The following is a 27160-nucleotide window of genomic DNA, read 5'->3' on the forward strand; positions in this document are numbered from 1 at the left end:
TTGTAGATCACTTCTGCGTTAGCGTTCTCACTTTCCGCGCCCAGGTTCCCGGGTTCGATTCCCGGCGGGGTCAGGGATTTTCTCTGCCTCGTGATGACTGGGTGTTGTGTGATGTCCTTAGGTTAGTTAGGTTTAAGTAGTTCTAAGTTCTAGGGGACTGATGACCATAGCTGTTAAGTCCCATAGTGCTCAGAGCCATTTTTTTCGATCACTTCTACTACCCTTCTTGTAAGTTGGTGTGACCTGTGCTTTCTTCAAATTACTGAGCTCATTTTTTTGTTCAAGGAATCTACAATGGTTTAGAGCTAACCAGAGGGGGGGCTCAGTCAGCCACAAATCATTATAGAATCTGATAGGGACTCCATCAGACCTTGGAACTTGTTCGATTTTAATGATTTCAGCAGTTTTTCAACACCACTGACACAAACACTTGCTTCACCCATCTTTTCAGTGGTACCGTCTCATCCGCAAGTGAGCGGACACTAACTTTCATGCTGCTTGCGGCCTTTACATACATCCATAATTTCTTTGGGTTTTGTGAAAGATAATTTGGGAATATTCTGCCTGGTAATCATTGAAGGCTTCACGCATTGCTCTCTTGACAGTCAAACATGTATCATTCAGTATCTCTCTGCCTATAGCCCTATCCTTTGTTTTACATCTATTATATAGTAGTCTCTCTTTCTTTAGAAGTCTCCTTACAGTGACTGAATACCATTATGGATTGTTCTAGTAGGTACATATCTATCCACTGCATGGTCAACTATTCTTTTAATGTTGATCTGTAGTTCCTCTACATGATCCTGTCTTTTGCTAAAAGTTTCTAGTTCTGTATTGAGATGTGACACTATTGCTTTCTTTATCTAGTTTGATGAACACATATATCTTTCTGCTTGTGTTAGTTTCCCTGTTTACTTTGGTAAACATTGTTCTGTTGCTATAGTAATGGTGAGGGAAGGTGGAGGTAACAATGGAATGGTATCTGCTAATTGTATAGGTTTTACTGGAGAGTGTGAGTAACAGACGTAAGCTATCAACTTGGCATATCTCGTGCCAAATGCTGGCTGTTAATTCGTTAATTCATATAAGATAGGATCACAAATAATACCCTAACCAACATCATCATTGACTTTTTCATCAGTTAAGCAGTCACAAAAATTTTGTAAATGGAAAAGATGACATCATGCATAATTTTATGTGTTTATATTTTTGAATTTTCACTAATCAGAGGTCATTGGAAGTTACAGTTGCTGATGATAAGCAGACAAATCTGTTTGCACAACATAGTGTGGAACATTGCTAATTTCCATTCTGTGGTCTGTAGCAGTATTCAACTGATGTGCTAAAATAATGTTATTGAGCATTTCATGGTCAAGTGGTAGGAGGGCCTTATGACACTAATCTGATCAGCATAAATAAAACAATTAAGACATAAACATAAATGCATGGTAAATATACAGTATAGGCCCTGATTTTTTCTTCCATTAGTTGGATTGCAAAGTCCTGATCCACACTGTGAATATTTATGAACCTCACCTAATTACAGGCTTTACATCCCTCTGATCTTTGAGAGCTCATGTTGTTAAAGTGCATTTACATGTGTGCAACTGGTTGCCATATGCCTGTGCTTGCATCACATCCAAGTAGAGGCACATGCATCTTTCTCAGCATGTGCACATGAGTGATTGTATGAACACCTAGAGGGAACCATGCACATTACTCTAGAGATCAAGCTGTGGTTGCAGGTTTTTTGTTCCCATGATCTGGCCAGTGGACAATGTCTAACCAGCAAGGCTGCAGCATACAAGTTATTTATTTATTTATTTCATGTTCTGTAGATCCAGTTAGTGAGTCAGTCACAATGATATGGAATATGTCAAATTGCTCAGGCCAAATTGTACATACTATAAGTAAGACATACCATAAATACAGTAATAGATACAATGTCAGCTAGATAACGTAACAACCATTTAACAGAAAAAGGAGTTTCAAATAAAGGTTATAAATAAGAGCACAAAGTTAAATCAGATATTAGGCCTACAAGAATAAATACAGGTACAGCCAATCTGTTGTTACAAAAAGTGTGATAATGCTCAAATACTCAATAAATTCAGTTGAACTAGTTCTAGACACAATAAATTTAGTGATGGTATACATTTTCTTTCAAATATTCATCTGCAGTATAAAAAGATTTCTCTGTCAGGTAATCTTTCAGAACTTGTTTAAATTTTGGCAATTCTGTATTAACACATTTGATATGTAGTGGGAGAGCATTGAACATCTTAATGCTGGATTTGTAAACTCCTTTTTGTACCAGAGTGAGACGTTTCATTTCGACATGTAGATTGTTTTTGTTTCTGGTGTTATAGCCGTGGAATTTACTGTTGTCTTGGTAGATAGAATAATTTTTGCACACAAAGGTCAGCAAGGAAAAAATATACTGTGCGGCAGTTGTTAGGTTACCTGTCTTTCAAAACAAGTGCCTGCAAGAGTGTCTTTGATGGACCCCACACATTATTCTGATTGCTTTTATTTGGAAGGTGAAAACTTTCTTTGCAAGTGGTTGGTTCCCCCAGAATATGATAGCATATGACATCAATGAGTGGCAGTAGCCAAAGTAGGCAACCTTAATGGCGTCAACTTCAGCCACTGAAGAAATTACCCGTAATGCAAATGTTGTCGAGCTAAGTTTTTTACATAGATGAAGAATGTGAACTGACCAATTACATTTGCTGTATATATAAGCACCCAGGAATTTTTTATCTTCAACTTTCTGTATTTGTTGATCTCTACATTTTTATGTTAATTTCATCGAGATTACTTTGTGATGTATGGAACCTCATATAATGAGTTTTATTTGCAATGAGGAGAACCAATTTAAGATGTCATTAAAAACAGTATTTGTAGTTTGTTCAAGATTGTGATCTATCAAATCGTCAATTAGAATTGTGGTATCATCAGCGAACAGGGTAAATTTGCTGTGTCTCAGAACAAAGAGGAAGATCATTAATGAAGATGAGGAATAGCAGTGGGCCCAAAACGGAGCCTTGAGGCACACCACATGTTATCGTGCCCCACTCAGATGAGGCAGGTTCTCCAGAAGAGCCATTTAGCATTACAGTCTGCTTCCGATCCTTTAGATATGATTGTAGCCACAAGCCAACAGTACCACCTAAAGCACAGTATTCTGCCTTTTTCAAAAGAATTTGGTGGTTTAGACAGTCAAAGGCTTTCATAAGATCACAAAAAAATACCCACTGGAGACCTTTTTTCGTTAATGGCTTCCAAAGCTTTGTTGCTGAGAGAGAATATTGCCTGTTCAGTACAAAGACCAGCACGAAAACCAAACTGATTTTTGCTTAAGATACTGTGGAAGGTGAGCTGATCTACAATCCTCCTGTGCATGAGTTTTTCAAGAATTTTCAAGAAGGTAGTTAATAGGGATATTGGGTGTTAGTTTGTAACATTGTTTTTATCACCTTTTTTAAAGAGAGGAATCACTACAGCCAATTTTAGTCTGTCAGGGACAATCCCTGCTTGTATATGTTGCATAAGACAGGACTAACAAACTTATAACAGTGTTTCGGTATTTTACTAGAAATATTGTCCACACCAGCAGAATTTTTATTTTTTAATGATCTAATTACTCTTATGACTTCGCTTACAGTAACTAGAGGTAAAGATAACTGTGGGATTCTGTTGCTAATAGCTTTGTGTAGGAGGGACAATGATTCTTCCATAAAACCATTACAGCCTGTCTTCTCCGCTGCTCTCAAAAAGTGGTTATTAAATATTTCTACAACCAACTCAGGGTTCTTTATGATACTGTCCCCTGTTTTAATCTCTACCTGAGACATGTTCCCTGTTTTCCTGCCAGTTTCCCTCTTTATTACATTCCATATAGTTTTAATTTTATTTTCCGAGCTTTCAATTTCTGATTTTATCCACATACTTATTAGATTTATTTATAACCTTCTTGAGAATGCTACAGTAAAGTTTGTAGTGTTGTTGTTTCTTCGGATCATTACAAGTCCTGAGAGAACTGTATAACATCCTCTTTGTTCTACAAGATGTTATTATCCCTGTAGTGATCCAAGACTTCTTGGCATTGCCTATATGACTATTTCTAACTACTTTTTTGGGAAAGATGGACTCAAATAAAGACATGAATTCATTTAAAAATGAATTGTACTTTTTGTTTACATCTGTTTCCCTATAAACTGGGCTCCAATCTATCTCTTATAGGCTGTCATTGAATTTTTTGAGGCCCTCTTCATTTATTATCCTAAAACATTTCTAAGAATGCTCAGGACTGTTGCACACACTGATGTAATTGAGCCTAAGCAATTGACCACCATGATCAGAAAGGCCAAGGATTGGATGTACAGTGATCTCATTGCATTTAGACTTATCTATAAATATATTATCTATTGAACTTTTACTGTTAACGGTAACCCTAGTTGGGAAATCTACTATTGCCATCAGATTATAAGACTCCATTAAATGTACTAAATAAGCTTTACTATTGCTCTCATTTAGGAAATCAACATTAAAGTCACCAGTAATTATCAAGTTCTTGGACTTTGAGTACAGTTTGGATAATAAAGAATCTAAGTCCTTAAGAAATACATTCAAATTCCGCGAAGGAGATCTATACAGTGCTAACACTAGAACCGTGAAGTCATTTATAGTAATCTCAATGCCACATACTTCAATTTGGTGCTCTATACAATGGCTCTTAAAATCTAATGCCTTGTAAGATATGTTGTTTTTTACATAAATTACCACTCCACCTTTTTGCGTGATGGTTCTAGAGTAATGCGCTGCCTGACAGTAACCACTTAACTGCAACCTTTCAATATCTTTCACATGATGTTCACTAAAACATAATACATCAGTATCTTTTATTCCTTGTGGTTCCTATAACAGAACAGTAATGTCATTTACTTTATTACCAAGTCCTCCCTCATTTTGGTGAAAAATTGTGATTGCTTTGGAATTAGATGCATATGTAAACTTTTGCCTGAAAAATTATCTGAAGCTACAGAAGCAGTACGTTCATTACTAACAATTTCCTGAAATATTTGAGTTTGAAACTGAGTCCGACTTGATGGCTGGAGTCATTTAAGTGTGATTGGTTCCAACTTTGGGGTACGTTTGTGGACTTCTTCCAGTATGTTTGTTTTTAAAAGGGTACTTAATGCTTTTTTCCCTGATCTGTTCAGGTGCATATGGTGTCTTGTAAATAATTCTCATCTAAAACTGCTTATATCTACAACACAATTATTGTTAAAATGCGTACACAACTTTGCTAACTTAGAGTTCGTTTGTGAGATAGCCTCATTTTCACAGGACTGTGGGCCTAAGTCATGTCTCTTTGGAATGTTCACAAAAAATACCTTAGACTGTTGAAGCACAGATATTGTCTTCCTGAGCGACTGTATGACATCTTTCTCTTCGTTGCAGGCAACATTGTTTGAGCCACCTAGTAAGATCACACACTCGTTTTTTACTTTTTCAGGATCACACCCTGCTACAAGTTCTTGAAGTTTAGCACCTGGTTTCACGATTTCACAGACATCGGCACCATTAAAACTGCTTTTCACTATATCAGCCATGCCTCTACCATGACTATCGGCAAAAATATGAAGACGATTTGTTGATGTTTCACTCACAGCAGACTGGATCACACCACTGCCACTTTAATTGCTATTAACTGAACATTGCGGCTTTGGAAGATCAAACCTAACTTTTTTCTGATAGTTTACCGGTACACTCATCTTACGATTGTTTTCACTTTCTGTGAGACTATTACTAGACCAAAGTACATCAAGATTGTTTACATTCTCAAACCTCGAAACATTTGCTATAGACAACGTTTTAGCGCCGAATGTTTGACGCTTGTTGTGTACTATCTTCCATTTCGATGATTTATCTGCGTAATTTTGCAGCAATGTAGCCATGTTCTGGCGAAAGTTTTTGTTCTTCTGTCTGTCTTGAAGCAGTGGATCCATGTTTTGCTTCGACTTCAGCTCCATATTTTCGGACTTCAGGCTGTCGATTTCTACTCTTCGACTGCGGATTACACATTGTAGACTAGTGATACGTTCACTATACTTTAAGAATTCACTTTTGCACTTTACACACGAATTTTTAAAGGCTTCACTGTAACTTATTTTTGGAGTAAAATCACGGATATCTACACACACTGCCATCTTCGTGCATTTCTGAGGCAGGCTGAGGCCTGCCTAACATTAATTACTGTGAGGAACAAAACATGTGCTAGATTCTTAACATTTATAATGAGCAAGTCAAGAATATGCAAGTATGTGTATTTTATTAGTACATATTAGTACATTAGTACATATTAGTACATATTTATCTTGCAAAACATGATCATAATGAAGAACTTTAAACATGGGAAAACTTTGTGTCAAGAAAAAAATTTAACATCACCAAATCAACAAACTTGTCTTTCAGTTTATACCATAAATACATATTTTTGCTTCACTTTGAGAGCTTGTAGTCTCAGGCATCATAAAGTGTCTCAAAAGTCTGGACATTTTGCTGTTGCTTTAATGAATTGTATTTGCTGTCTAAGCTGGATGTGTTTGGAGTTGAAATATATGAAGTATAGATAGGAGCAGTTTATGCACTATGTGGATACGCAACATTCAGGGACTGACAGGCAGTTGGTAAAGAAATAGCAGGCATTAGATGTCTTGTTTCCTATTACATTTGCAAATCAAAAAGTACTTTATTGGTGATGAGCATTTCTGGTAGGGATTTCAGTGTTCTTTTATTTGCTGTTATCAGAGCAAACTATTTGTGAATCAAAATGGCTCCTAAAGGAACCAGGAAGGGTTCAGCACAGCAGTGGTCCTAGAACCACCCCCACTTCTTCAGCACACATTGACTGGAAGTACAACAAAGGCTTTTTAAAGTTGCCGTTGTTGTTTTTGGATTGTTTTTCTTTAAAGGAACTGTACACATTTACTTACTTTCATGTTGTCTTTGTAATCCACAGAATTAACCAACCAGAAAAAATAAATGCATTATAATACTGTTGAAATTCCATGTGTTTGAACAAATTTGAATGTGGGGTCAAAAATATTTTTTGAACAGTGAAATGCAAAGCACCAAATGGAGACAACCACAGAAAGGCATATGACTGTTGCAGATGTCCCCGCTGGTATGGAGAGACTTCTGCAACTGAGCAGAGTAGCACATGTGCACAATTGGGTAGTGCTCGACTACTTGTAGATTGCTGTAAGAACAAACTGTTATTTTGAAAAAGTTTTGTAATATAGTTCAGTTGGAATTTATTGTTTTTAATTAAGTACAAAAACCAATACAATTTTGGATTACAGCAACTGTTGCTAGCTACCAAATTATAAAAGTATGTGGACACTATTTCTCTTCAGCATTGTCATTCTCCTCAGTTACGGGAATAAACACAGTATTGCAAATCAAAGAAAATTACGTAAACTTATTAATTAACAAGTTAATCATCCAATGCTATATGTCTTAACTGTACAGAAAAATTATGACAAGAAAAGCCTGTTGTCAAAGTCCAGGACCTAACAGTAGTTGTGATAAAATCTGCAGTGGAAAATGGTATAGGTCTATAACTTCAAGTTTAATTATTACAGAAGGTAATTAGTCTTGGATAATTTTAAGTACTTTACAGGAATGTGGGAACACTTAACTGTCAAATAGTGCTGGTCATGTTCCTCAAATATACTGAGTAGCTCACCAAGTTTTACGTGTGCCGAAATAGTACTATCTCCAATTAATGGCAAATTTTAATTAACAGTGCCCTAATGAAAATTAATTGGAATACTTGAAATAATCACATAGATAATAAATTTCAGAGAAATTAGAGGTATAAACAACAACTTGAGATTTTCAAGTCAGTGTCACATATCAACAATTAAATGTAGTGGAAATCATAAAAATTAGTGAAAAAACTTGCTTATTTTTGGGAGTAGAAAAAGTATCAGATGGAAAGAATCCGTCTGCTTTGTCACACCAGATCAGGACTGATACGGTACTTGCAGAGAAGCATACCTGTTTGTAGGCTATTATTGTAATGGGTTCACCACTCTCAAAAACAGTTTAAACTTACTGCCAGCTTCCTCCTGGGACGGAATCTGTGTACCCCTTCTGTGTGCCTCTAGTGTATATCACATGGAAAAATGTGACATTGCATTTCAGAGTGTTTTTGTGCATCGTATAATTGAAGCAGAACCTGAGAACCAACCCAGTATTTACAAAAGTGGTTGTGGAAAATTGCCTAAAAACCACATATAGGTTTGCCGGCGCACTGGCCCCTGCCATTGATCTGTCAGATGGGTTTGACCCAGGGTCTGCATGTCTCCCTTTGTCATATAACTGGGTGCTTTAATGCCCACAGCCATCCAGGCAGCTCTCATGACATGATTTAAGTGAGAAAATGGGAGAAATGAGAGATCATATGTATGTTTACCAACAGTTATTCTTCCCACGTCATTCGCAACTGAAGCAGGGGAATGGGAGGGGTTAATATGGTAGTATTGGAAGTGCCATCCATCACTCTCCTCAAGGCATCTCCCAGAGTATAGATTTATTAATTCTGAGTCAAGAGTGATGAATGCTGCAGAGGAGGCAAATAATGTAAATCCTGGGAGTACTATTTTCTCTGCAACTTTTGATATCATTTTAACTCAAGACAAAATACTTGAAATTAAACATTGATATGTATGCATTACCAGTAGCCGTTTCATATTTTCCTTGCATTTTCTCTGGTAGAATCTGTCTTTGCCATCAGTAGAGATACTGTTGTGGATATGTAGCCTGAAAATATTTTTAAACTGGTTGTCTCCATTTCTGTTATGATATTTTGTACTTTTTAATTACAGTAAGCTGCTCTTTTTTTGTTTCAGTCCAGCGTCACAGTTGCAGATATTTGTATTTGGAGCACCATTTTTCCACTGGCTGCCGATGCAAAGTTATCCTCTGACTGGCTCAATGGAAAGAAGCACTTGCTACAATGGTTTGCGAAACTAAAAGAGCAAGATCACATCAAAGTAATTATTTTATAGAACAGAAGAACCTGGTAATACAAATTTAAGTCGTAGGAAAGGGAAGCGGAAGTCTTTCACTTCAACAACTTGACAATGCAGTCATACAGAGATGTACTTAATCTCTGATCTATGTATACTTCTAGAGCAGCAGAATATATAAGTTACATAAACTGTCATAATATGCAGTTCAGCTTAGCCCAGGGATCTGTTATTGTAGTAGAGATTCTACTACTACTTGTATTTATGCACATAATAGGAGACAAGGAAGGCTCACCAGACAAAAATATTACCCACCCACTAAGAAGTGCACCCTGGTTGTGTTGGAGCAATGTAGATTGTGTAGAGCTGGTACCAGGTGGTCATATGACCATGGACCACTATCCTAAGTCATGGCAGTGAAGTGAGGTGTATGTGTATGTATCACATGTTAATGGAATCAGCACAGTTAGATGAATCTATGTGGAGATGTGACAGACTCACAGATAGGAGCTATTGTGTTTGAACATGCCACTGACTATGCTGTGAATGAAGTTGTGAGATTTGTTAGTGTCCAGGCAAGAGGAGAGTGGTCATAAAAAGATCCTAATCAACAGGAGATAGGCATATGTGTCACACTGTCACTGACAGTTGCTTTCAAACCTGACAAAAGTAGTTGCTGTTAGTGATTGCAAGTCCATCACAATCAAGTTCCTAGTGAACATTGTGAAGCTTACTGCATGCAGTGGACGTTTGGAGTGGGCTACCTTGTAAAAGGCCATTTCTCACAGTGGCACATGGAGCTGCACAGCTTCAAGGGGCCAAACAATGCAGAAACTGGATAGTAGCATACTGGAAGCATGTAGTGTGGTCTGCAAGATGTGATTTTGCTTATTCTCAAATGTTGCAAGGCACTGATTACACCCTCAGCCAGTGAGATGTTTGACGCACAGCTTATGCCAAAGGTGTGTTTGTTGTCATGACTTGACACCACTCATTCAGGTTACCATGAACATGAACCAGCATGTTTATTTCCACATTGTCACTGACTAACAATTGCTCTTCCTTCTATGTCTCCATGATGAGTTGCTGTGAAATTTCCTATCTTCCACAATAACAGCACCAGCAATGATAATTGAGTGGCATCAGTTGGGTTTGGGATAGTTGAAGAAACTTCTGGACACTCCTCCTTGCTGAATTAAGGCCATGATTGAGGATAGAGGCCATGTTTGCACATTATTAGTATGATGTCTCCTAAGGGCGACTAATATATTATCTGCTGCGCTTAGATAGCTGAGTATCATGATGCATGGAAAACTGTCTGGTGGCATGGATGCTGGTGATGGTGATGGTGATGGTGGCGGTGGCGGTGGCGGTGGTGGTGGTGGTGGTGGTGGTAATGAGGAGGAGGAGGAGGAGGGAGAAGTGGATGAAGGAGAAAGAGGAGGAGGAGGAAGAATCTTAAGAATTAATAGTTTTTTGTACATGTGCATTTCGAATTTGTATCAGCTTATTACCAGTTATAAAGTACTGGGTATCCCTATTGATGGACAAAGAGTAATTGATCATAATAATAAAAAAGACAGATATTCTCAGATGTAAATAAATAAGAGTGGATGTGAAATAAGAAAGGAGCAACTAAAATTGTCACTGGAAATTGAACGAATTGAGTTTATAATGATTGAAGGACTGCTTCCCTTTTCTACTTATTATTAAATATTGTAGTTTCTCTACTCATTTGATATTTGAAATTATGTGTGTGTGTGTGTGTGTGTGTGTGTGTGTATGTGTGTGTGTGTGTGTGTGTGTGTGTGTTTGTGTTTTGAAACATGATCTTTTTTGCTGTGTAAAACCTAGGAGATAAAATTACTCCGAAATTTATAGTTGAGATGTACAGAATGTACTGAAGTGAACAAGAGGAACACCACTATTGCGCCAAAATACCTTAACCATGAACTTTTTTTTTTTTTTTTGCTGAATGTTTGTGGGAACCCCCTCCCCCATTATTTTGAGAGAGAGAGAGAACCGTATGTTGAAAGGAAACAATGTTTAATTGTCTGTCACAATTTTCTTAAGGAATTTTTCACCATTTTTTTACTGTAGGAGAAATGTTCAGCTTGTATCACTTACTAAGTTTTGTGGTTATAAGTCAATGTTTTGATCATACACTGCGCAGAAAATGTATGGTATCTCAGATTCTCTGTAAAAATACTGTAGAGAGATGACCTTCAAATTTCTGGGAAGTAATTTATTAATTCAGAAATTGTATATCTTTTCTCGAACATTGTGATCCATTTGCTGCAGATCTTCGCTTGACTTGTGGCAATGTATTTCATCATTGAAGATGATTTTCCATGTACAAATCTTAATCCTCTTATCATGTCACTCTAAATAATTGTGCCTCAGTTCTGAATGCTCTGTCACTTCCAACTACCATACTGGCTAAAATTACTTGTCAGTAAATGTGTAAATATAGAACTTTCAGAACTCGCTGTCTGGGTGTCCACTGAGAATCTTACAAAAATTTCATTGACAAATGTAATAAATTCAATCATTGCTTAATCATTGTTTAGTATGATATTCATTTTTTTATTAAGTCCAGATATGCTTGAATACAAAGAAAATGTAATGATGCCTAATTGCATTGACACCTGATAACACTACAGTTTCTTGTGAAGGTCTTCACTGAACATCAAAGCTGTCAGTATAATTCAGCTCATAATATCAAACCATGTAAACAAGCTACTATACTACTAAACTGCTTTCATTTCAGTGTTAGGAGCCAAATTGACATTTATTAACAAGTTGACAATTTTTTTAAAAAATGGTATTGAAAGGGATTATTTATTAATCAAAGTTTAAAAAATCAGAAAATATAAGCACAAAAAAAAAAAAAATGCATTTGTGTGGTGCATATCAGTGATCAGTGGCTGGTTCTAAACATGTTCCGCCTCTGTTTTAATGTCTATGACAGACTATAGCTTTTCAGCGTTTCATGAATTCAGATTTAATATGTGAAATATACACTAATTTAAATCTGACAATAAATAATGAAATATAAATTTCTCATAAGTTCGGCTCCCTAGTTTCTTTAATATTTTTCAAGCAAAAATATGTGACTTAATGACCCTAACATGCATTATTTAATCACAAACTTACTGTTTTTTTAAACAGAAGTTTACACTTGTTTTGTAATAATGCCAGTTGAAGTGTTCATTTATACTGTGTCATAGCTACATACAAACTCAAACCACCAAAAATGACTGCAGATGTTTTTGAGGCCTCAATACTAACATAGTATAGCACAATGTTTTTACGAGCTGCAGGCTTTTGATTTACGGGGTCCACAATGATTTTGATATTCAGTTACAGCCCAGTTTTTCAAATTTCATATGCAAAACTGGTTCTTTTCCCTATAACGATGATCAAGCATTATATGAGAGTTTCGTAACTGTTTATGTGTGTGTAAGTTTGTAGGATTTATGTGTAGCTTGCAGCATTAAAACAATATTTTCAAATGATTATTTTAAAAATAATTGGCATTCAAATCAAGCTATCTTCTAGAAAACTTTATAACTGCATTGCAGATCTATTGCTTTAACATAGTGTGACCTTCACCTGCTGTATTTCCGTGTTGATAATCCTCGGTGTCGACGCACTGCGTTTTTATACTGGCTGAAAAATGAAGGTGGAAGTTCAACACTCATTACTGTAAATGATGTAGTCGACAGTTGCACAGTTACTTTTCACAGTTCTTTACTTTCACTGTTCACAACCCCGCAATATTACAGTGTAACAACTGTTGGTTAACTTGTGGTAAGCCTCATTAATAGTTTGCAGGCAAACATCAATATACTGCTACAATAGTTTGCTGCTGAACATCTATGAGCAGTAAATACCTAACCACACAGTTCATTATATCTCTAATAGACTGAACAGACACTGTTGTTGTTTTAACACACGGCATTGTTGTTGATCTAACCAGTACAGGTTTCTTGTCTGAAAATCCAGCCTGACTGTCTAAGGGCCAAAAATCAGACCTTTATATATCCTCACAATAATAGGCTCTGAAACTATATATTGTTTGATGTTTGAGTTACAGAAATTACAATTAAAACATAAGTCATTCAATTAACTGAATCTATCGAAAAATTCCTCCTTTTTAACAGTTTCATCTACCACAAAGGTTAGGCCAAATTATTTGTTTAAAGAATGAAATTACCAGATATAGTTACACAAACAATGCTTTAGATAAACCTGGTAATTATTTTGGAATTAAATAAGGGCTGGCCTTGCTAACATGTTTTCGATTGGAGCCAAATAAATACTTAGAGAATGTTAGTGGTGGTTCTTCCAAATGTTTATAATTAGTACAGAATTTATATTTGTTTATAAGTCAACAATAGAATTTAAGTTACAATACAGTTACTGATTTCACCCTATAACAATAGATATTAACTAGCAATAGTCAAAATAAATTAGGAAATTTAGTACATACACAAAACTAAACACAAAATGATATTTTGTACTATATTTCTTGACTGGGGGCCAAGCTTTCTCTTTTATGAAAATGCAGATTATACTCATGCATGTTAAAGGTAATTAGTCAAAAATGAAAATATGAATTTAAGGAGGCAGATGGCAAAACGAGAGAGGTAGTAAAGAGATCCCAACTTGCTTCGTCACAATAGCTTTAAATGCTGTGCATTTCTATATCAGTACTTTATGTGGTTTGTTTTTATTGCAGATTGACACAACCCCATAACTGCAGCAAATATTCACATCTTAGTATTTTGAAACAATAAAGTATCTTGAAAAAGTGGCTGTGAAGTTGTATTCCGTCTTTACAGGGAGAAAGAGATTAGGTTGTCTTGAAGTGAACATCATGTGTAAGAGTTCATGTTTTAGTGTTTTGTAAGTCATTTACCCCAAACTCATCTGTAGTGAATTGTTTACCATGCCTTACATAAATGTAAGTGATAAATTACAAGGAGCCAGAACAGCTATACGGTGCTTAACTTTAGCAGGTAATATTCAAAGTACTGCTTATAGAAACACTAGCAAATGGGAAAAACTATTTCTAGATTTGGAAATTGTTTGTTTCTTATTTATGGAGGAAAAGGGCATTGGGGTAAAACTGTCCTCATGCATAACGTGTTTCTCATCACAAAGCATGCCAGATGTGGTGTACGTTGTTGTTGTTGTTGTTGCTGCTGCTGCTGTTGCTGCAAGGTCCGAAATGACTTGTTACATTTATGGAATGTGCTCCATGTTGTGATTTGTGAGATCAGTGCTTTCCAGTGGCAGTCTGTGGCATCTGGCTTGTAGATCACAGAGTTCCTTTGCAAAAGCAGATGCTCTTAAAATAACTGCGTCAACTCTGTTACCGGACTGTTGAAGAAAAGTGGAGAAAGAAGATTCTGGACACATCGCTGATCTGAACAGCGAATAATACTATACAGCATTCTGACATACATACTAGTAAAAGTTATTCATTAACAATTGAATCTTCATCCTGTTGTCAGTTTAAATTGAATGAAGTATAGTGCCTAATGTCAGTGTCTGCATGAATTATATCTGCATTCTCAATGTTGCATGGACTTCCTTCACTCTGAAGTAATGTACTTCTTCACATAGATTTCAGGATTGAAATTTGTTTTGTAGTTTCATCTGAATGGGAGATGAGATTTTTGTTTCAAAGCTGCTCACCATCATTAAAAAAGATAGTTATCAGTTCGACATAGACATGAGCCAGTCCATGAAACCAATTATTTTACGCAAAGTTTCATAATAGCAAAAACTTCCATTGCGTAACTTGTGTGTTACTTTCGAGCATAGACAGGCAGTTATGTAAAGATTTATGCCCACTGTGGAAACATTCCAGTCATTTACCTTTGTAACAATTTCTGCAAGTACACTATTTACCAAATGATAAATAACATTGACTACTGCATGTAATATTTCTATTAAATTAATAAGAAAGACCTAGAATCTTTTAGAAAACAGAGAGTGAAAAAAAAAAAAAAAAGAAAAAGAAATAAAAAAATTGAAAGGAAGTGGGTGTGAACCTGCTACCTTTGTTTTCACATTCTGCAATGCTATCAACTAAGCTACAGCTTCAATGTGGCAGCCATGCCCCCGTATATGGTATTCACTGCGTATCTACAAATGTCGTTATTTGATATTAAGTTATGACAAGTGGCATCAGAACTACTAGCTTCTGATAGATTGTCATTGTGTCATGGAATTGAAACCATATACTTTTGTTATTTGACATTTAATATGGCAAATTGCATCAGAACTATACACTTTTGATGGAGCATCATCTTGTTGTAACATAGAAGCGGTATGCATCATAGCACACAAGTTATAACACTAAAAACATCAAATACAGGAAGCTTTATCTACCAATTTGTAGTTTCGTGTCATTTTGTCATCATAGCTAAAAAAACAATGTATGTTCGAGAAGTCCTCAATTTTTGATGCTTCAAAACAGCTTGGATTCATACCACATGCTCTATGAAAAAGAAAACCAACTAGGTATGTAGTTAAACTCAATACAATGTGGTGACTCCTAAGTTTTGCTTTGGGCGTGAAAACAGTGTTGCATCTCATTGGCTATGTTCCTCTTCATGAGGCAAAAATCTGACAACCCAATTTCTTCATTTCGTGGTCTGCAGTGTAATGGAACACAGAATTCCACATTTTGACGTCACCAGTACCACATCCTCATGCATTTTCGCATCCCGTGAGAGGACAGATTAAGGGTCCACTGTCAACCTATCAACCTACATTCCACTGTCAACCTATCAACCTACATTGATGAGCCTAAGCTTTATGATCACTGCCCACTGTGAGACTGAATGCTGCCTGGTGGCATTCTGAGCACATAACGCAGTAGGAAAAGTATGTAAGCTGAGCAGTGACGAATGAGGAAGGATTCCAGTAACAATATGAGCCACAAATAGGAAAATCCACTGACATAAGCGACTTTGACAAAGGGCAGATTGTTATAGGCTGGTAACTGGGAACAGACAGCTTGGATAAGGTGAAGCTGGTCAGCTATTCACGTGCTACTTTCGTGAGCATCTTTCTGAAAGGATCAAAATATGTTGAAATGAGGAGTTAGTGCAAGGGATGCCCCACAACAGAACGTGGAGGTCAGAGGCTTGTCCATTGTATTAAAGCAGTGTAGGTGGTGATCTGACAGAGTACAAAGCTGATGTTGGCACAGGTGTTTCGGAGCACACCATTCAAAGCTCAGTGATGAACATGGAGCTCTGCAGCAGATGACCACTTTATTTTCCATGTTGATCCAACATTGTCAATTATGATTGCATTTGGCAGAGAATAATTGAGATTGGATCTTGGATCATTGGTAAAATAACACCTGGTTTGATGAATCCTGATTCTTGTTACACCAGGTCACTGTTTGTGTCTTGATATGCTTCAGCCAGACAAATGGCTGCTCGAAACGTGCACAGCACTGTGGACAAATGCCAGTGGGCTTTTGCCGGACCTGTAGTAGTAATCGAAGGCACCAAGACTGCTGCAGGCTACTTACACATCCCTTCATGCTCGATGTCTGTCCCAACAGTGATGGGATCTTCCAGCAGGATAATTGCCCATTACACAAGTCCAAATTGTGTTACAGCCATTTGAAAAGCACGATAGTGAGCTTACGTTGATGCGTTGGTGACCGAATCCATCTAATCTGAACCCAATGGAACACGATCTGGGCATTATCACACAGCAGCTCTGCGTCCACCAACCCTTGGCCTGTAATTTGTGGGAATTGCATGACATGCATAGACATGTGACGCCACAGATCTCCAGAAACCAACCAAGCACATTCACAATTAAATGTGACACAGAAGCGTTGTTATATTGTATTCCAAAGGTTGGCCAACATTCTGTTAAGCTGGTGGTCATAATGTTTTGGCACATGACATCTACATCTACATGATTACTCTGCAATTCACATTTAAGTGCCTGGCAGAGGGTTCATCGAACTATCTCTCTACCATTCCACTCCCGAACAGCACGTGGAAAAACGAACACCTAAACTTTTCTGTTCGAGCTCTGATTTCTCTTATTTTATTTTGATGATCATTCCTACCTATGTAGGTTGGGCTCAACAAAATATTTTCGCATTCGGAAGAGAAAGTTGGTGACTGAAATTTCGTAAGTAGATCTCGCCGCGACGAAAAACGTCTTTACTTTAATGACTTCCATCCCAACTTGCGTATCATATCTGCCACACTCTCTCCCCTATTACGTGATAATACAAAACGAGCTGCCCTTTTTTGCACCCTTTCAATGTCTTCCATCAATCCCACCTGGTGAGGATCCCACACCGCGCAGCAATATTCTAACAGAGGACGAACAAGTGTAGTGTAAGCTGTCTCTTTAGTGGACTTGTTGCATCTTATAAGTGTCCTGCCAATGAAACACAACCTTTGGCTCGCCTTCCCCACAATATTATCTATGTGGTCTTTCAAAACTGAAGCTGTTCGTAATTTTAACACCCAGATACTTAGTTGAATTGACAGCCTTGAGAATTGTACTATTTATCAAGTAATTCAATTCCAACGGATGTCTTTTGGAACTCATGTGGATCACCTCACACTTTTCGTTATTTAGCACCACCTGCCACACCATACAGCAATCTTTTCTAAATCGCTTTGCAACTGATACTGGTCTTCGGATGACCTTACTATGATATGAGTGATGTGTTTCTCCTTCTGCAAGCAATTCATCTTTCCTCTCTTAGAAAGAAAAAATGCAAGTTGTGTAAGCTAGGAAAGCATTTTCTGGTTCTTGAAAATGTGGAATTGTGTTCCTGAAAGTAACTACTGACCAGCTATTCTGCCTCCTTCTATTTTAACACTTTTCTCAATTGAGTTTTTCTTTTGGTACAAGAAATGAAAGTAACCTAATAACTCTGTAAGCCTTACTTGTTCACTGTGAGATGCTGAGCAATTAATGAATTTAAACAAATTTTATTTTTCACTTTGGTAGGAACCACCGTTTGCAAATGAATGTACTATACTTCATTTGTGTGAGGAGTCCCAATGCCTAATAAGGCCCGTGGACTATATTTGATCAAAGACTTCATAATCATCATAGAAAAAATTAATTAAATTTCTCCAAGGAGTGAAAGAAGGTACAGATCAAGTCTTCATATTCTTTGATGTGATTCAGTTCTATTTGACAGTACTTGTATCATTGTCAATTTTTGTATCTTATTTTTCCATTACAGGAAGCTGTTGGTTTGCTCAAGCTGAAACCAGGTTTGCCTGCGATTCAAAGTCTAAATGATGCTTCCTGGTTTCCACTGCAAGCTACTCAATGTGAAGTTCAACCAAGACCAGAACTTATTTCAACTTCCAGCACAGAGGTATCTGCATATTTAGTTCATTCAGTTCGAGGTCATTTAAACACAATCTGGATTCAAACTTTGTCTCTCTGTGTTATCAGTGTTAATGTGAAAGATTGACCTACATCATTTACTTTTGTTATTTTGAATGTTCGTTACACTGGGAACGCATGTCTGAAGTAAGAGATATGTTGTCCCTTGCACTTCCTCTCCTTTCTGCCTGTAGCTTATTGTCCCACTACAGTATGACTTTACAAATAACAGTAAATAATGTTAAGAAGGTAAAGCAGTTGCTGAAACTGTACACTATTACTCAGTTTCTCCTTGTTATAAGTTGTGAAAAGAACATGCCAGCCAGAAATATTTTCAATACTGTGTATGTTGTATGTATCACATATGGAATTTCATAGGAGATCACTTAATAGTTAATAATTATGTAATTTATTTCCATAATGTGGAAAAGTGGGAGAGAAATAATGAAGATTTAGACCTCCACTCAACAGTACACTACTAACCATGAGTGCCCACAAAATGGAAAACTGTTTATTTGAGTTTTATCCCAATATACAAGAAGGTATTTTGTTACTGTTTACTGCTTTACTTTTATTGCTCTGCATATGCTTTGCATAATTGAACCTCCCTACGTTTTGTGAGCTGCTTCACATCGCAGAGAGGAGAAATAAAGAAATTGAATATTTAACTATTATTGTCAGAACAGTAAAGTAAATGAAGTTTACAGTTAGTGAATTAACCTATATACGAGCAAGTGATCTTCGGTCAAAACACTAGTCTTTCTCTTAAATGAACTCACTTGATATCTGTACCTGGTCCTTAATACTGTGTATTTAAAATATAGAAAAAAAATAGCACTGACACTAAACATCACATTCACATTGATGTCATTTGGAATGACAGTGGCCCCATTGTATGAGCTAGCTTGATATTAACCAGAATTACCTTGGAAGTGTAATGTAGAACTTAAACCAGAATGGCCAGATGATGTTTGCATATTCCATACCTTGAATATGAATCTTCACTGCTGTGCTGTTACTTTTAATATATGAAAGATTTAAATTGTGTTTGTTCCAGAATTACTTTTTTTTTCAGTCATTTGACTGCTATGACACTATTAGCTTCTTTTTTCCTATCATGTGCATTATTTCATCTCAACATAACTATTACACCTTCAATACTCTAGTATTGGTATGTCCCTACAAGTTTTCCCCTCTACTGTTCTTTTCAGCACCAGGTTAACTATTCCACTGTGCCTTACTTAACAGATGTGTCATTAACCTGTTCCTTCTTCTAGGATTTTCTATACAATTCTTTTCCCATCTAGTTTTTTAGTTAATTTTTGTTTCGTACTTTATCTGTCCTGTTAATTTTTAACATTCTTTGATAGTACCACATTTCAAATGTTTTTTTCTCTGGATTTTCAGTGGTCTGCACTTCAATTCCATATAATGCTGTGTTTCAGATTTACATTTTCAGAAATCTCTTCCTCAATTCCATTTCAATATCTGATATAGGTAAAGATATTTTATTGAAGAAGCTTTCTTTGCCTGTGCCTGTTTGCCTGTAAGACCTTCTTTGCTGCTATCATTCTGTATAATTTTGTTTCATAAATAGTAATATTCTTTCACTACTTCCATTTACATGTTGTTCCTGATTTTGATGTTAAGCATATTCTCCTGTCCATTCCCTTCAACAGTTCTTTTTATGTCTTCCTTACATCTGACCAGAATTGCTATGGCATGTCCATACCATAGCATTTATGTCTGTTCCCCTTTAACTTGTTTATTCTACCTCCAACATTTTCTTTCCCTGGATTTCTTGGTTCTTTGATCTTCTAGTTGAATTGCAGTGGTGGAAAACTCCAACTCTGCCTTGCATCCTTCTTAACATTTCTCTTATACCTTTCTCCCTTCCTGAAACTAAACTGATATTCATCCTTAATTGCCTAATTGCTCAGTTTCGATTATCAGCATGCATATCAATTTCTGCTTGTACCAAATAGCATGAAGAGATGCCTAACTTTTGCCATTTCCACTTCTCCATTTGTAGTTTCATCGCTTTATACTAATGTCATAATTAAATTAGCTGCTTTTGGATGAAAACTGACATGAATAATTCTTACACCCACTGCTTTTTTTTCCCTATGCATTTCATGGATTTGGAATGGTAAGTAATGTGAATATTTCACTACACTTGCAATGGTCATTCAAATACAACACTTTCCTTGACAAAAAATTTTATTTTCTGCAGTCATCAACTAAGGAACCTCCCATTTCTGAAGCTGAGCTTGAAGCAGCAGCAGATGCATGGAAGAATGGAGCAGCTAGAAGACCGAAACCAAAGCCAAAAACAGTACCTGTGTGAGTGGGGTATCATTTCCTGTCTCCACATGATTCTATGAAGAAGCACTTCATTTTCTTAACTATAAAATTTATATTTTATCTTCATATTTTATTTCATGATATTCTTAGTATATAATACCTACTTGCATAGTTTATCGCACCGTGAGGCAAGGAAATGAGTCAGCCTGGATCTAATCTGCATGTTGGATAAACGACAGGTGGTCCAGTACTCTGGTCACTGTGAGTGTGGTTTTGAAGCAGTTTTCCATGCTTATATAGATGAATATTGAGGTTGCCCCCAATCTCTCCCTCAGAAAATACGATATATGAACAGCTAAATACGATAACACGTAGAACAAAGTGTACACAATACAGGCAGATAACGTATAGAACTTATCTCCCTTAGATTACCTTGGTGATTGCAGTGATAGGAAAAGCTTCTGAACCAAAAGTTAAAATAAATTTGCCAAATCATGAAATCATTGTATCCCTTGCAAGGGGATAAATGCTAGGGAGGAGGGAGGTACTATGCATATAAAAAGAATGGAAATTCAAAGATGGACACTTTGAACAGATGTTAAGGAAGGCAACCATTCGGTTGTATTGATGGATTGTCAGTGCATAGAGTCACAACTATAACAGCGTAGAGGTTTTGCTAGCTTTTCTGTTTCTGTATTGTTATGCACATTCCCATGCACACCACCATACAGAAGTCTAGAGGCACCCACATCACCAGACCGACACTGACTGTTTGTAAGAAGTTGCTGAGGCTGATGGGATGTGACAATGAGAAAGGTGTGATTTTTCAGTTTCTCCTGGTATATTTATTAACTGAACAGTCCACAGGTGTACTGTCGGTTCATAGCGTCCAGAGGGCACTATATTTCAGGGATCAGACATGTCAACATCGTCAGGGGCACTGCCGAACCAAGCTCCTGAAGGCATGTGGCCGATGTATATTGTCTCCCATTACAAGCCATTCTCTCCACGGTCCACACCTGAGGGCGAATGTTGGCAGCCAGGTAGACGTTTGTGGTGATGTCTGTGGTAGTGTCGATGTAGTGGCTCTGTCTGCCCTGGTTGCAGATCGCTGTATTTGCTAATTGTCTTCTTAATTAGACCCAGTGCTGGTTCCTGAGACTTTCTGGGATTATAACTGCAGTCCCAATTGATAAGATTATCCATAGCGCATATTTAAATGGCTTCTCTAATGATCGTGTCTCAGTATTTGGAAGTCTGCACTAAAATCCTGGTACGGTCATGTTCCATAACATGGTTCTGTGACAAACAGTGCCCTGCAGTTACTGACTTGTTGGGGTGCATTAGTCGAGTGTGCCACCGCTGCTCTCAGCATCGATCTTCGATAGTGTGCACTGTTTGTTCTGTATATGTCTTTCCACATTGGCACAGATTCTGGTGTACCCTGACCAAGGGATATGTTGATGTCTTGTTCGTGGGCTGTCTCTCCTGAAGCGGCTTCTCTGTTCTTGATTGAGGCAGAATAACACTGCCTGCCACTCTCTTCTCTTCCATGACTCCTCAGAGAACTTGCAATTACATGTTGAGGCAGGAGGATGGTCATCTACATTGATGTAATTCTGTTCTGCATCATCCACGTCCATGTGTATATTCGTAGGCTATGTCATCTCAATTGGAAGGGGGGGGGGGGGGCCTCAGAGGGAACTGTCGAACTGTCGATGAAGCATGATCTGCCAGATGGCCATCTGCCACACACTTCACTGTGTTAAACGCTTCTAAGAAAAAAGGGTGTTTCCACACTACTTCTGAGGTTTTGGAATAAGGGGGAGCACACTATTGTGAGCCACTTGGCATGTTAGAGGTGCTATGTCGCCTTGTCCCTTGTCTCATTGTGTGCTCAGCTGAAACTGCATCAACATTCATATGCACATTACTGTTCAACAACATTACACCCCTGTTAGTGGACAGTATTTATGTCTGCTGAACTACTCCATCAGTTTTATAAAACTGCCATTCATTCCTTGTGCAGTATAGACAAGATCTTCAAAACATCTACATCAGTATCTGAAACTGATAAAAATTTTCCATTGTGTGTGATACCAAAAGTGGATTAAAACCTTTGCAATACAATAGCTCAAACAGCAACTTGAATTGCTGAATGTAAAAACCACAGCTAAGCTGCCCCAGCTCCAACCCAATTAAGTGTGGGTGAGGAGGAATGTGATTTGTTGAAGTTGCAAGTGCAGTTAGAAACTGATTGTATATAAGAGGCAAAGCAGGAAGTGTCAAAGAAATAATGTATAAATAATATGATTATCATCCTAATTGGGCAATAAGTGAATTGTAGCAGATCAGCAAAATGTTGATTAGGATGGACTGCTACTCACTTCATAGCAGAGGTGTTGAGTCGCAGATAGGCTGCCGAGGGCAGACTTGGCAGCCAGAGACAGAGGTCATGCATGGGTGTGTTGTATGCATGTTGTCTAATTTGGAAGGTCTTCATGGCCAAAAACTTACTTGTTTGACACATTTTTTATTGTGCCTATTTACAATTCAGGATCTCCGCTATATGGTGAGTGGCAATCTATCCTTTTCATAATATTGTCAATATTCCATCCTGGATTTTCCATTATTTGAAAATAGGGATTAGTTTATCTTACATATAGCAATGGCTGTGTAAGACAAAACTACTACAAAACAATATTTAGCTTCATAAGTTAGTACTTATTGAAACATCAACAAATCGGGCTGAAATACAGAGTCAGAAACTTTTCACTTTGATTGAACTAATTAAGACACCAATCAAGTAAAAGGGTGGACAGTTTACTTTCACAGATCATGTACAGAGAAATAACCAGTGATTTTGTTGTTGTAATGTTGCGTGGCACACTAATTCTCCTCTCAGATATCAGTTTACATTTTGTGCACTGTAGAAGGTAGTAACAATGAATGTAACAAAGTAACATGCCAAATATTACACCACCACTAATTTCCATTGTGTGTGGCACAGCTCAAATACATCCAGACTGATATTAAAAGATAAAATAATGCATGCGGAAAATTGCAGCTCATGTATCAGGTAAACAATATTTTGGAGTGTTTCAGTTAATTTCAGTTTGAAGATTGTTAACTTCATTGAACAAAATTTTCAGTATTATTTTGCAATTTTCTGTTAGTTTATAGTGCAGATTGAGAAAAATTGTGTCTTTATCCTTCGTACCTTGTAGAAAGAACACAGTAATCACTCCAGTCAACATGTAATTGCATTTTAGCTTTTTTGTGTAGTAATATCTATTTAGGCACAGGCATTTAATTATGAGACAGAATTTCTGCTCTGAAGTTATTTCCAGGAAGCATATTTCGTAGTTGTACCAATAAACCCATATAAAAGTACTCAAAACTGTCCTGGCTATCAAAACTATTAGTTCCTCCCTTAGAAAAAAGAAGGAGATATGTTGGGGAGTGTTAGGAAGGAGGAACCGGCCACTCAGACCCAAGGATGAGAGGGACCACCCTGATGTGAGGATGCGAGGAAACAAAAATGAAGAGGAAGGAGAGAATAGGATGTCAGTCTGCTGCCTCTTTACTCACCCCTTCAGTTTTTTTATTGTATGTATTTTTTAATTTATTGGCATTTGGGACATGCCCACACAGCTGTCTCAAGTGTGGAATGTGAATTATGACAATTCAAACATTAAGAATACACAACACCCACTCCATGAGCAGAGAAAATCTTCAACATGGCTAGGAATCAAACCTGGTCCCCTCCGGTTAGCAATCCATCATGCTGACTGTGGAGCTACCAAGGTCTATGTCCCTTCATCTACATCTACATCTACATCCACATCCATACTCCGCAAGCCACCTGACGGTGTGTGGCGGAGGGTACCTTGAGTACCTCTATCGGTTCTCCCTTCTATTCCAGTCTCGTATTGTTCGTGGAAAGAAGGATTGTCGGTATGCCTCTGTGTGGGCTCTAATCTCTCTGATTTTATCCTCATGGTCTGTTCGCGATATATACGTAGGAGGGAGCAGTATACTGCTAGACTCCTCGGTGAAGGTATGTTCTCGAAACTTCAACAAAAGCCCGTATCAAGCTACTGAGCGTCTCTCTTGCAGAGTCTTCCACTGGAGTTTATCTGTCATCTCCGTAACGCTTTTGCGATTACTAAATGATCCTGTAACGAAGCGCACTGCTCTCCGTTGGATCTTCTCTATCAACCTTATCTGGTACGGATCCCACACTGCTGAGCGGTATTCAAGAAGTGGGCGAACAAGCGTACTGTAACCTACTTCCTTTGTTTTCGGATTGCATTTCCTTTGGATTCTTCCAATGAATCTCAGTCTGGCATGTGCTTTACCGACGATCAACTTTATATGATCATTCCATTTTAAATCACTCCTAGTGCGTACTCCCAGATAATTTATGGAATTAACTGCTTCCAGTTGCTGACCTGCTATATTGTAGCTAAATGATATGGGATCTTTCTTTCCATGTATTCGCAGCACATTACACTTGTCTACATTGAGATTCAATTGCTCTTCCCTGCACCATGTGTCAGTTCGCTGCAGATCCTCCTGTATTTCAGTACAATTTTCCATTGTTACAACCTCTCGATATACCACAACATCATCCGCAAAAAGCCTCAGTGAACTTCCGATGTCATCCACAAGGTTATTTATGTATATCGTGAATAGCAACGGTCCTATGACACTCCCCTGCAGCACACCTGAAATCACTCTTACTTCGGAAGACTTCTTTCCATTGAGAATGACTCTTGAATGAATCTTGGTATTCACTTTCCTTCACAACAGTTAGGTTGAGTAACCTGCCACTCCTTTATAGCCTACCCCAGTCCATCCCACCTACCGAGCGAGGTGGCGCAGTGGTTAGCACACTGGACTCGCATTCAGGAGGACGACGGTTCAATCCCGTCTCTGGCCATCCTGATTTAGGTTTTCCGTGATTTCCCTAAATCGCTTCAGGCAAATGCCGGGATGGTACCTTTGAAAGGGCACGGCCGATTTCCTTCCCCATCCTTCCGAGCTTGCGCTCCGTCTCTAATGACCTCGTTGTCGACGGGACGTTAAACACTAATATCCTCCTCCTCCATCCCACCTTTCCCCCAAAAGAGGAACAAAGAGTTCCTTTTTTCACTTTTAAATGTGTCTTGTCAGGACTACCAGAATGTCACCTCTTGAAGGTAAGTACTGGGCAATTATTCTGTCTCTCCGTAATTTTATGGTTTTCGGAACAATTGGTTGAGTATATTCCCATCTTCATTATTTTATCAGCATCATAAAACTTCATCATGAACATCTCTGATCAATATTCTTTGTAAAATCTTATACATTTCTACAGTGAATTGTGTGTGTGTGTGTGTGTGTGTGTGTGTGTGTGTGTGTAGGGCGGAGGGTGGGTGGGGGAATCACATGCCAATGGGAAAGGGCATAAACTTATGAAAGTAATGATTCTATTGCAGTAATGTCAGTGTGACTGCAAACATGATTACTGGAAAGGACTATTTACCTTTTGCAAGGGTAAGGTTTCAAAGTGTGATTACGATTATTGTGTTTCATTGTAATGCATTCTTTCATGTTACACAATTTCTTGTATAAATTGTTAAAAGTACGCCAGTACTGAAATGACTTAATATTGTTTTCTTTTATTTTAGGCTTCCAGTTGAGGGTGAAAAAAATGTATTGGTTACTTCTGCCTTGCCCTATGTAAATAATGTACCCCATTTAGGAAATATTATTGGCTGCGTCTTATCAGCTGATGTCTTTGCAAGGTAACCTACATCTGTTGATCTTGTTTTTATGTGCAGAAAATAAAGCTGTGAAACTCAATAGCTCTGGTTGAGGATCTTTTTAAACTTGTGTGTTGCTTGATTTTGTTTGTGAATGAAACTGCTTTAAAACTCCATATATGTGGGTATATTTGTAAACTCATGTGTCCATGATGAAGTTGGTTGCATTTTCAGTCTAGAAGCAGTAATTGTAAGAGTAACTGTCTGCTTAACAATGGCAGCAGCAGTGGAAAGAATTTTCCAAATTGCTGTGCAAAGTTCATTCAACAGAATGAGTGCCAAGACCAAGCACAGATCATAATTTTCCTGCATAACAGTTGTAAACTTGCGCTATTCCTGGTATTAGAAAAGTCAATAGTTATTGAATTTATTAATGTCTTGCTCTCTACAGAGAGAATACTTAAGCATTAAACAAGTTAGCATGTACTTAGTAGGTCAATTGCTAGTGATATGGGAGGAGGGTAGACTACTAAGGGGTGAAAGATGATGTACAGAGCTAAGGAGGAAGGAGTGGAGTTTGTAAGGGGGGGAGGGGGGGAGGGAGGGGGGAATATGAATGGGAAGGGGAAAAGTTGAATGTAAATGGCAGGAGGG

At 37.6% G+C, this 27160-nt stretch overlaps 1 protein-coding gene across 2 annotated transcripts in view; it reads left to right on the forward strand.

Annotated features, from left to right (window-relative positions):
- LOC126419275 (methionine--tRNA ligase, cytoplasmic) overlaps positions 1 to 27160 on the forward strand; it is a 113335-nt gene that overhangs the window by 34957 nt on the left and 51218 nt on the right. The window contains exons 4-7 of one of the 2 annotated variants that reach the window (XM_050086442.1): positions 8925 to 9068; positions 18304 to 18441; positions 20686 to 20795; positions 26432 to 26548. In XM_050086442.1, the coding sequence (XP_049942399.1) occupies positions 8925 to 9068; positions 18304 to 18441; positions 20686 to 20795; positions 26432 to 26548 (509 nt within the window). The remainder of the gene's footprint in view (positions 1 to 8924; positions 9069 to 18303; positions 18442 to 20685; positions 20796 to 26431; positions 26549 to 27160) is intronic. The other variant, XM_050086443.1, reaches the window with a different exon arrangement.

This window comes from Schistocerca serialis, chromosome 9, assembly GCF_023864345.2.
Source record: "Schistocerca serialis cubense isolate TAMUIC-IGC-003099 chromosome 9, iqSchSeri2.2, whole genome shotgun sequence".
Lineage (NCBI taxonomy): Eukaryota > Metazoa > Arthropoda > Insecta > Orthoptera > Acrididae > Schistocerca > Schistocerca serialis.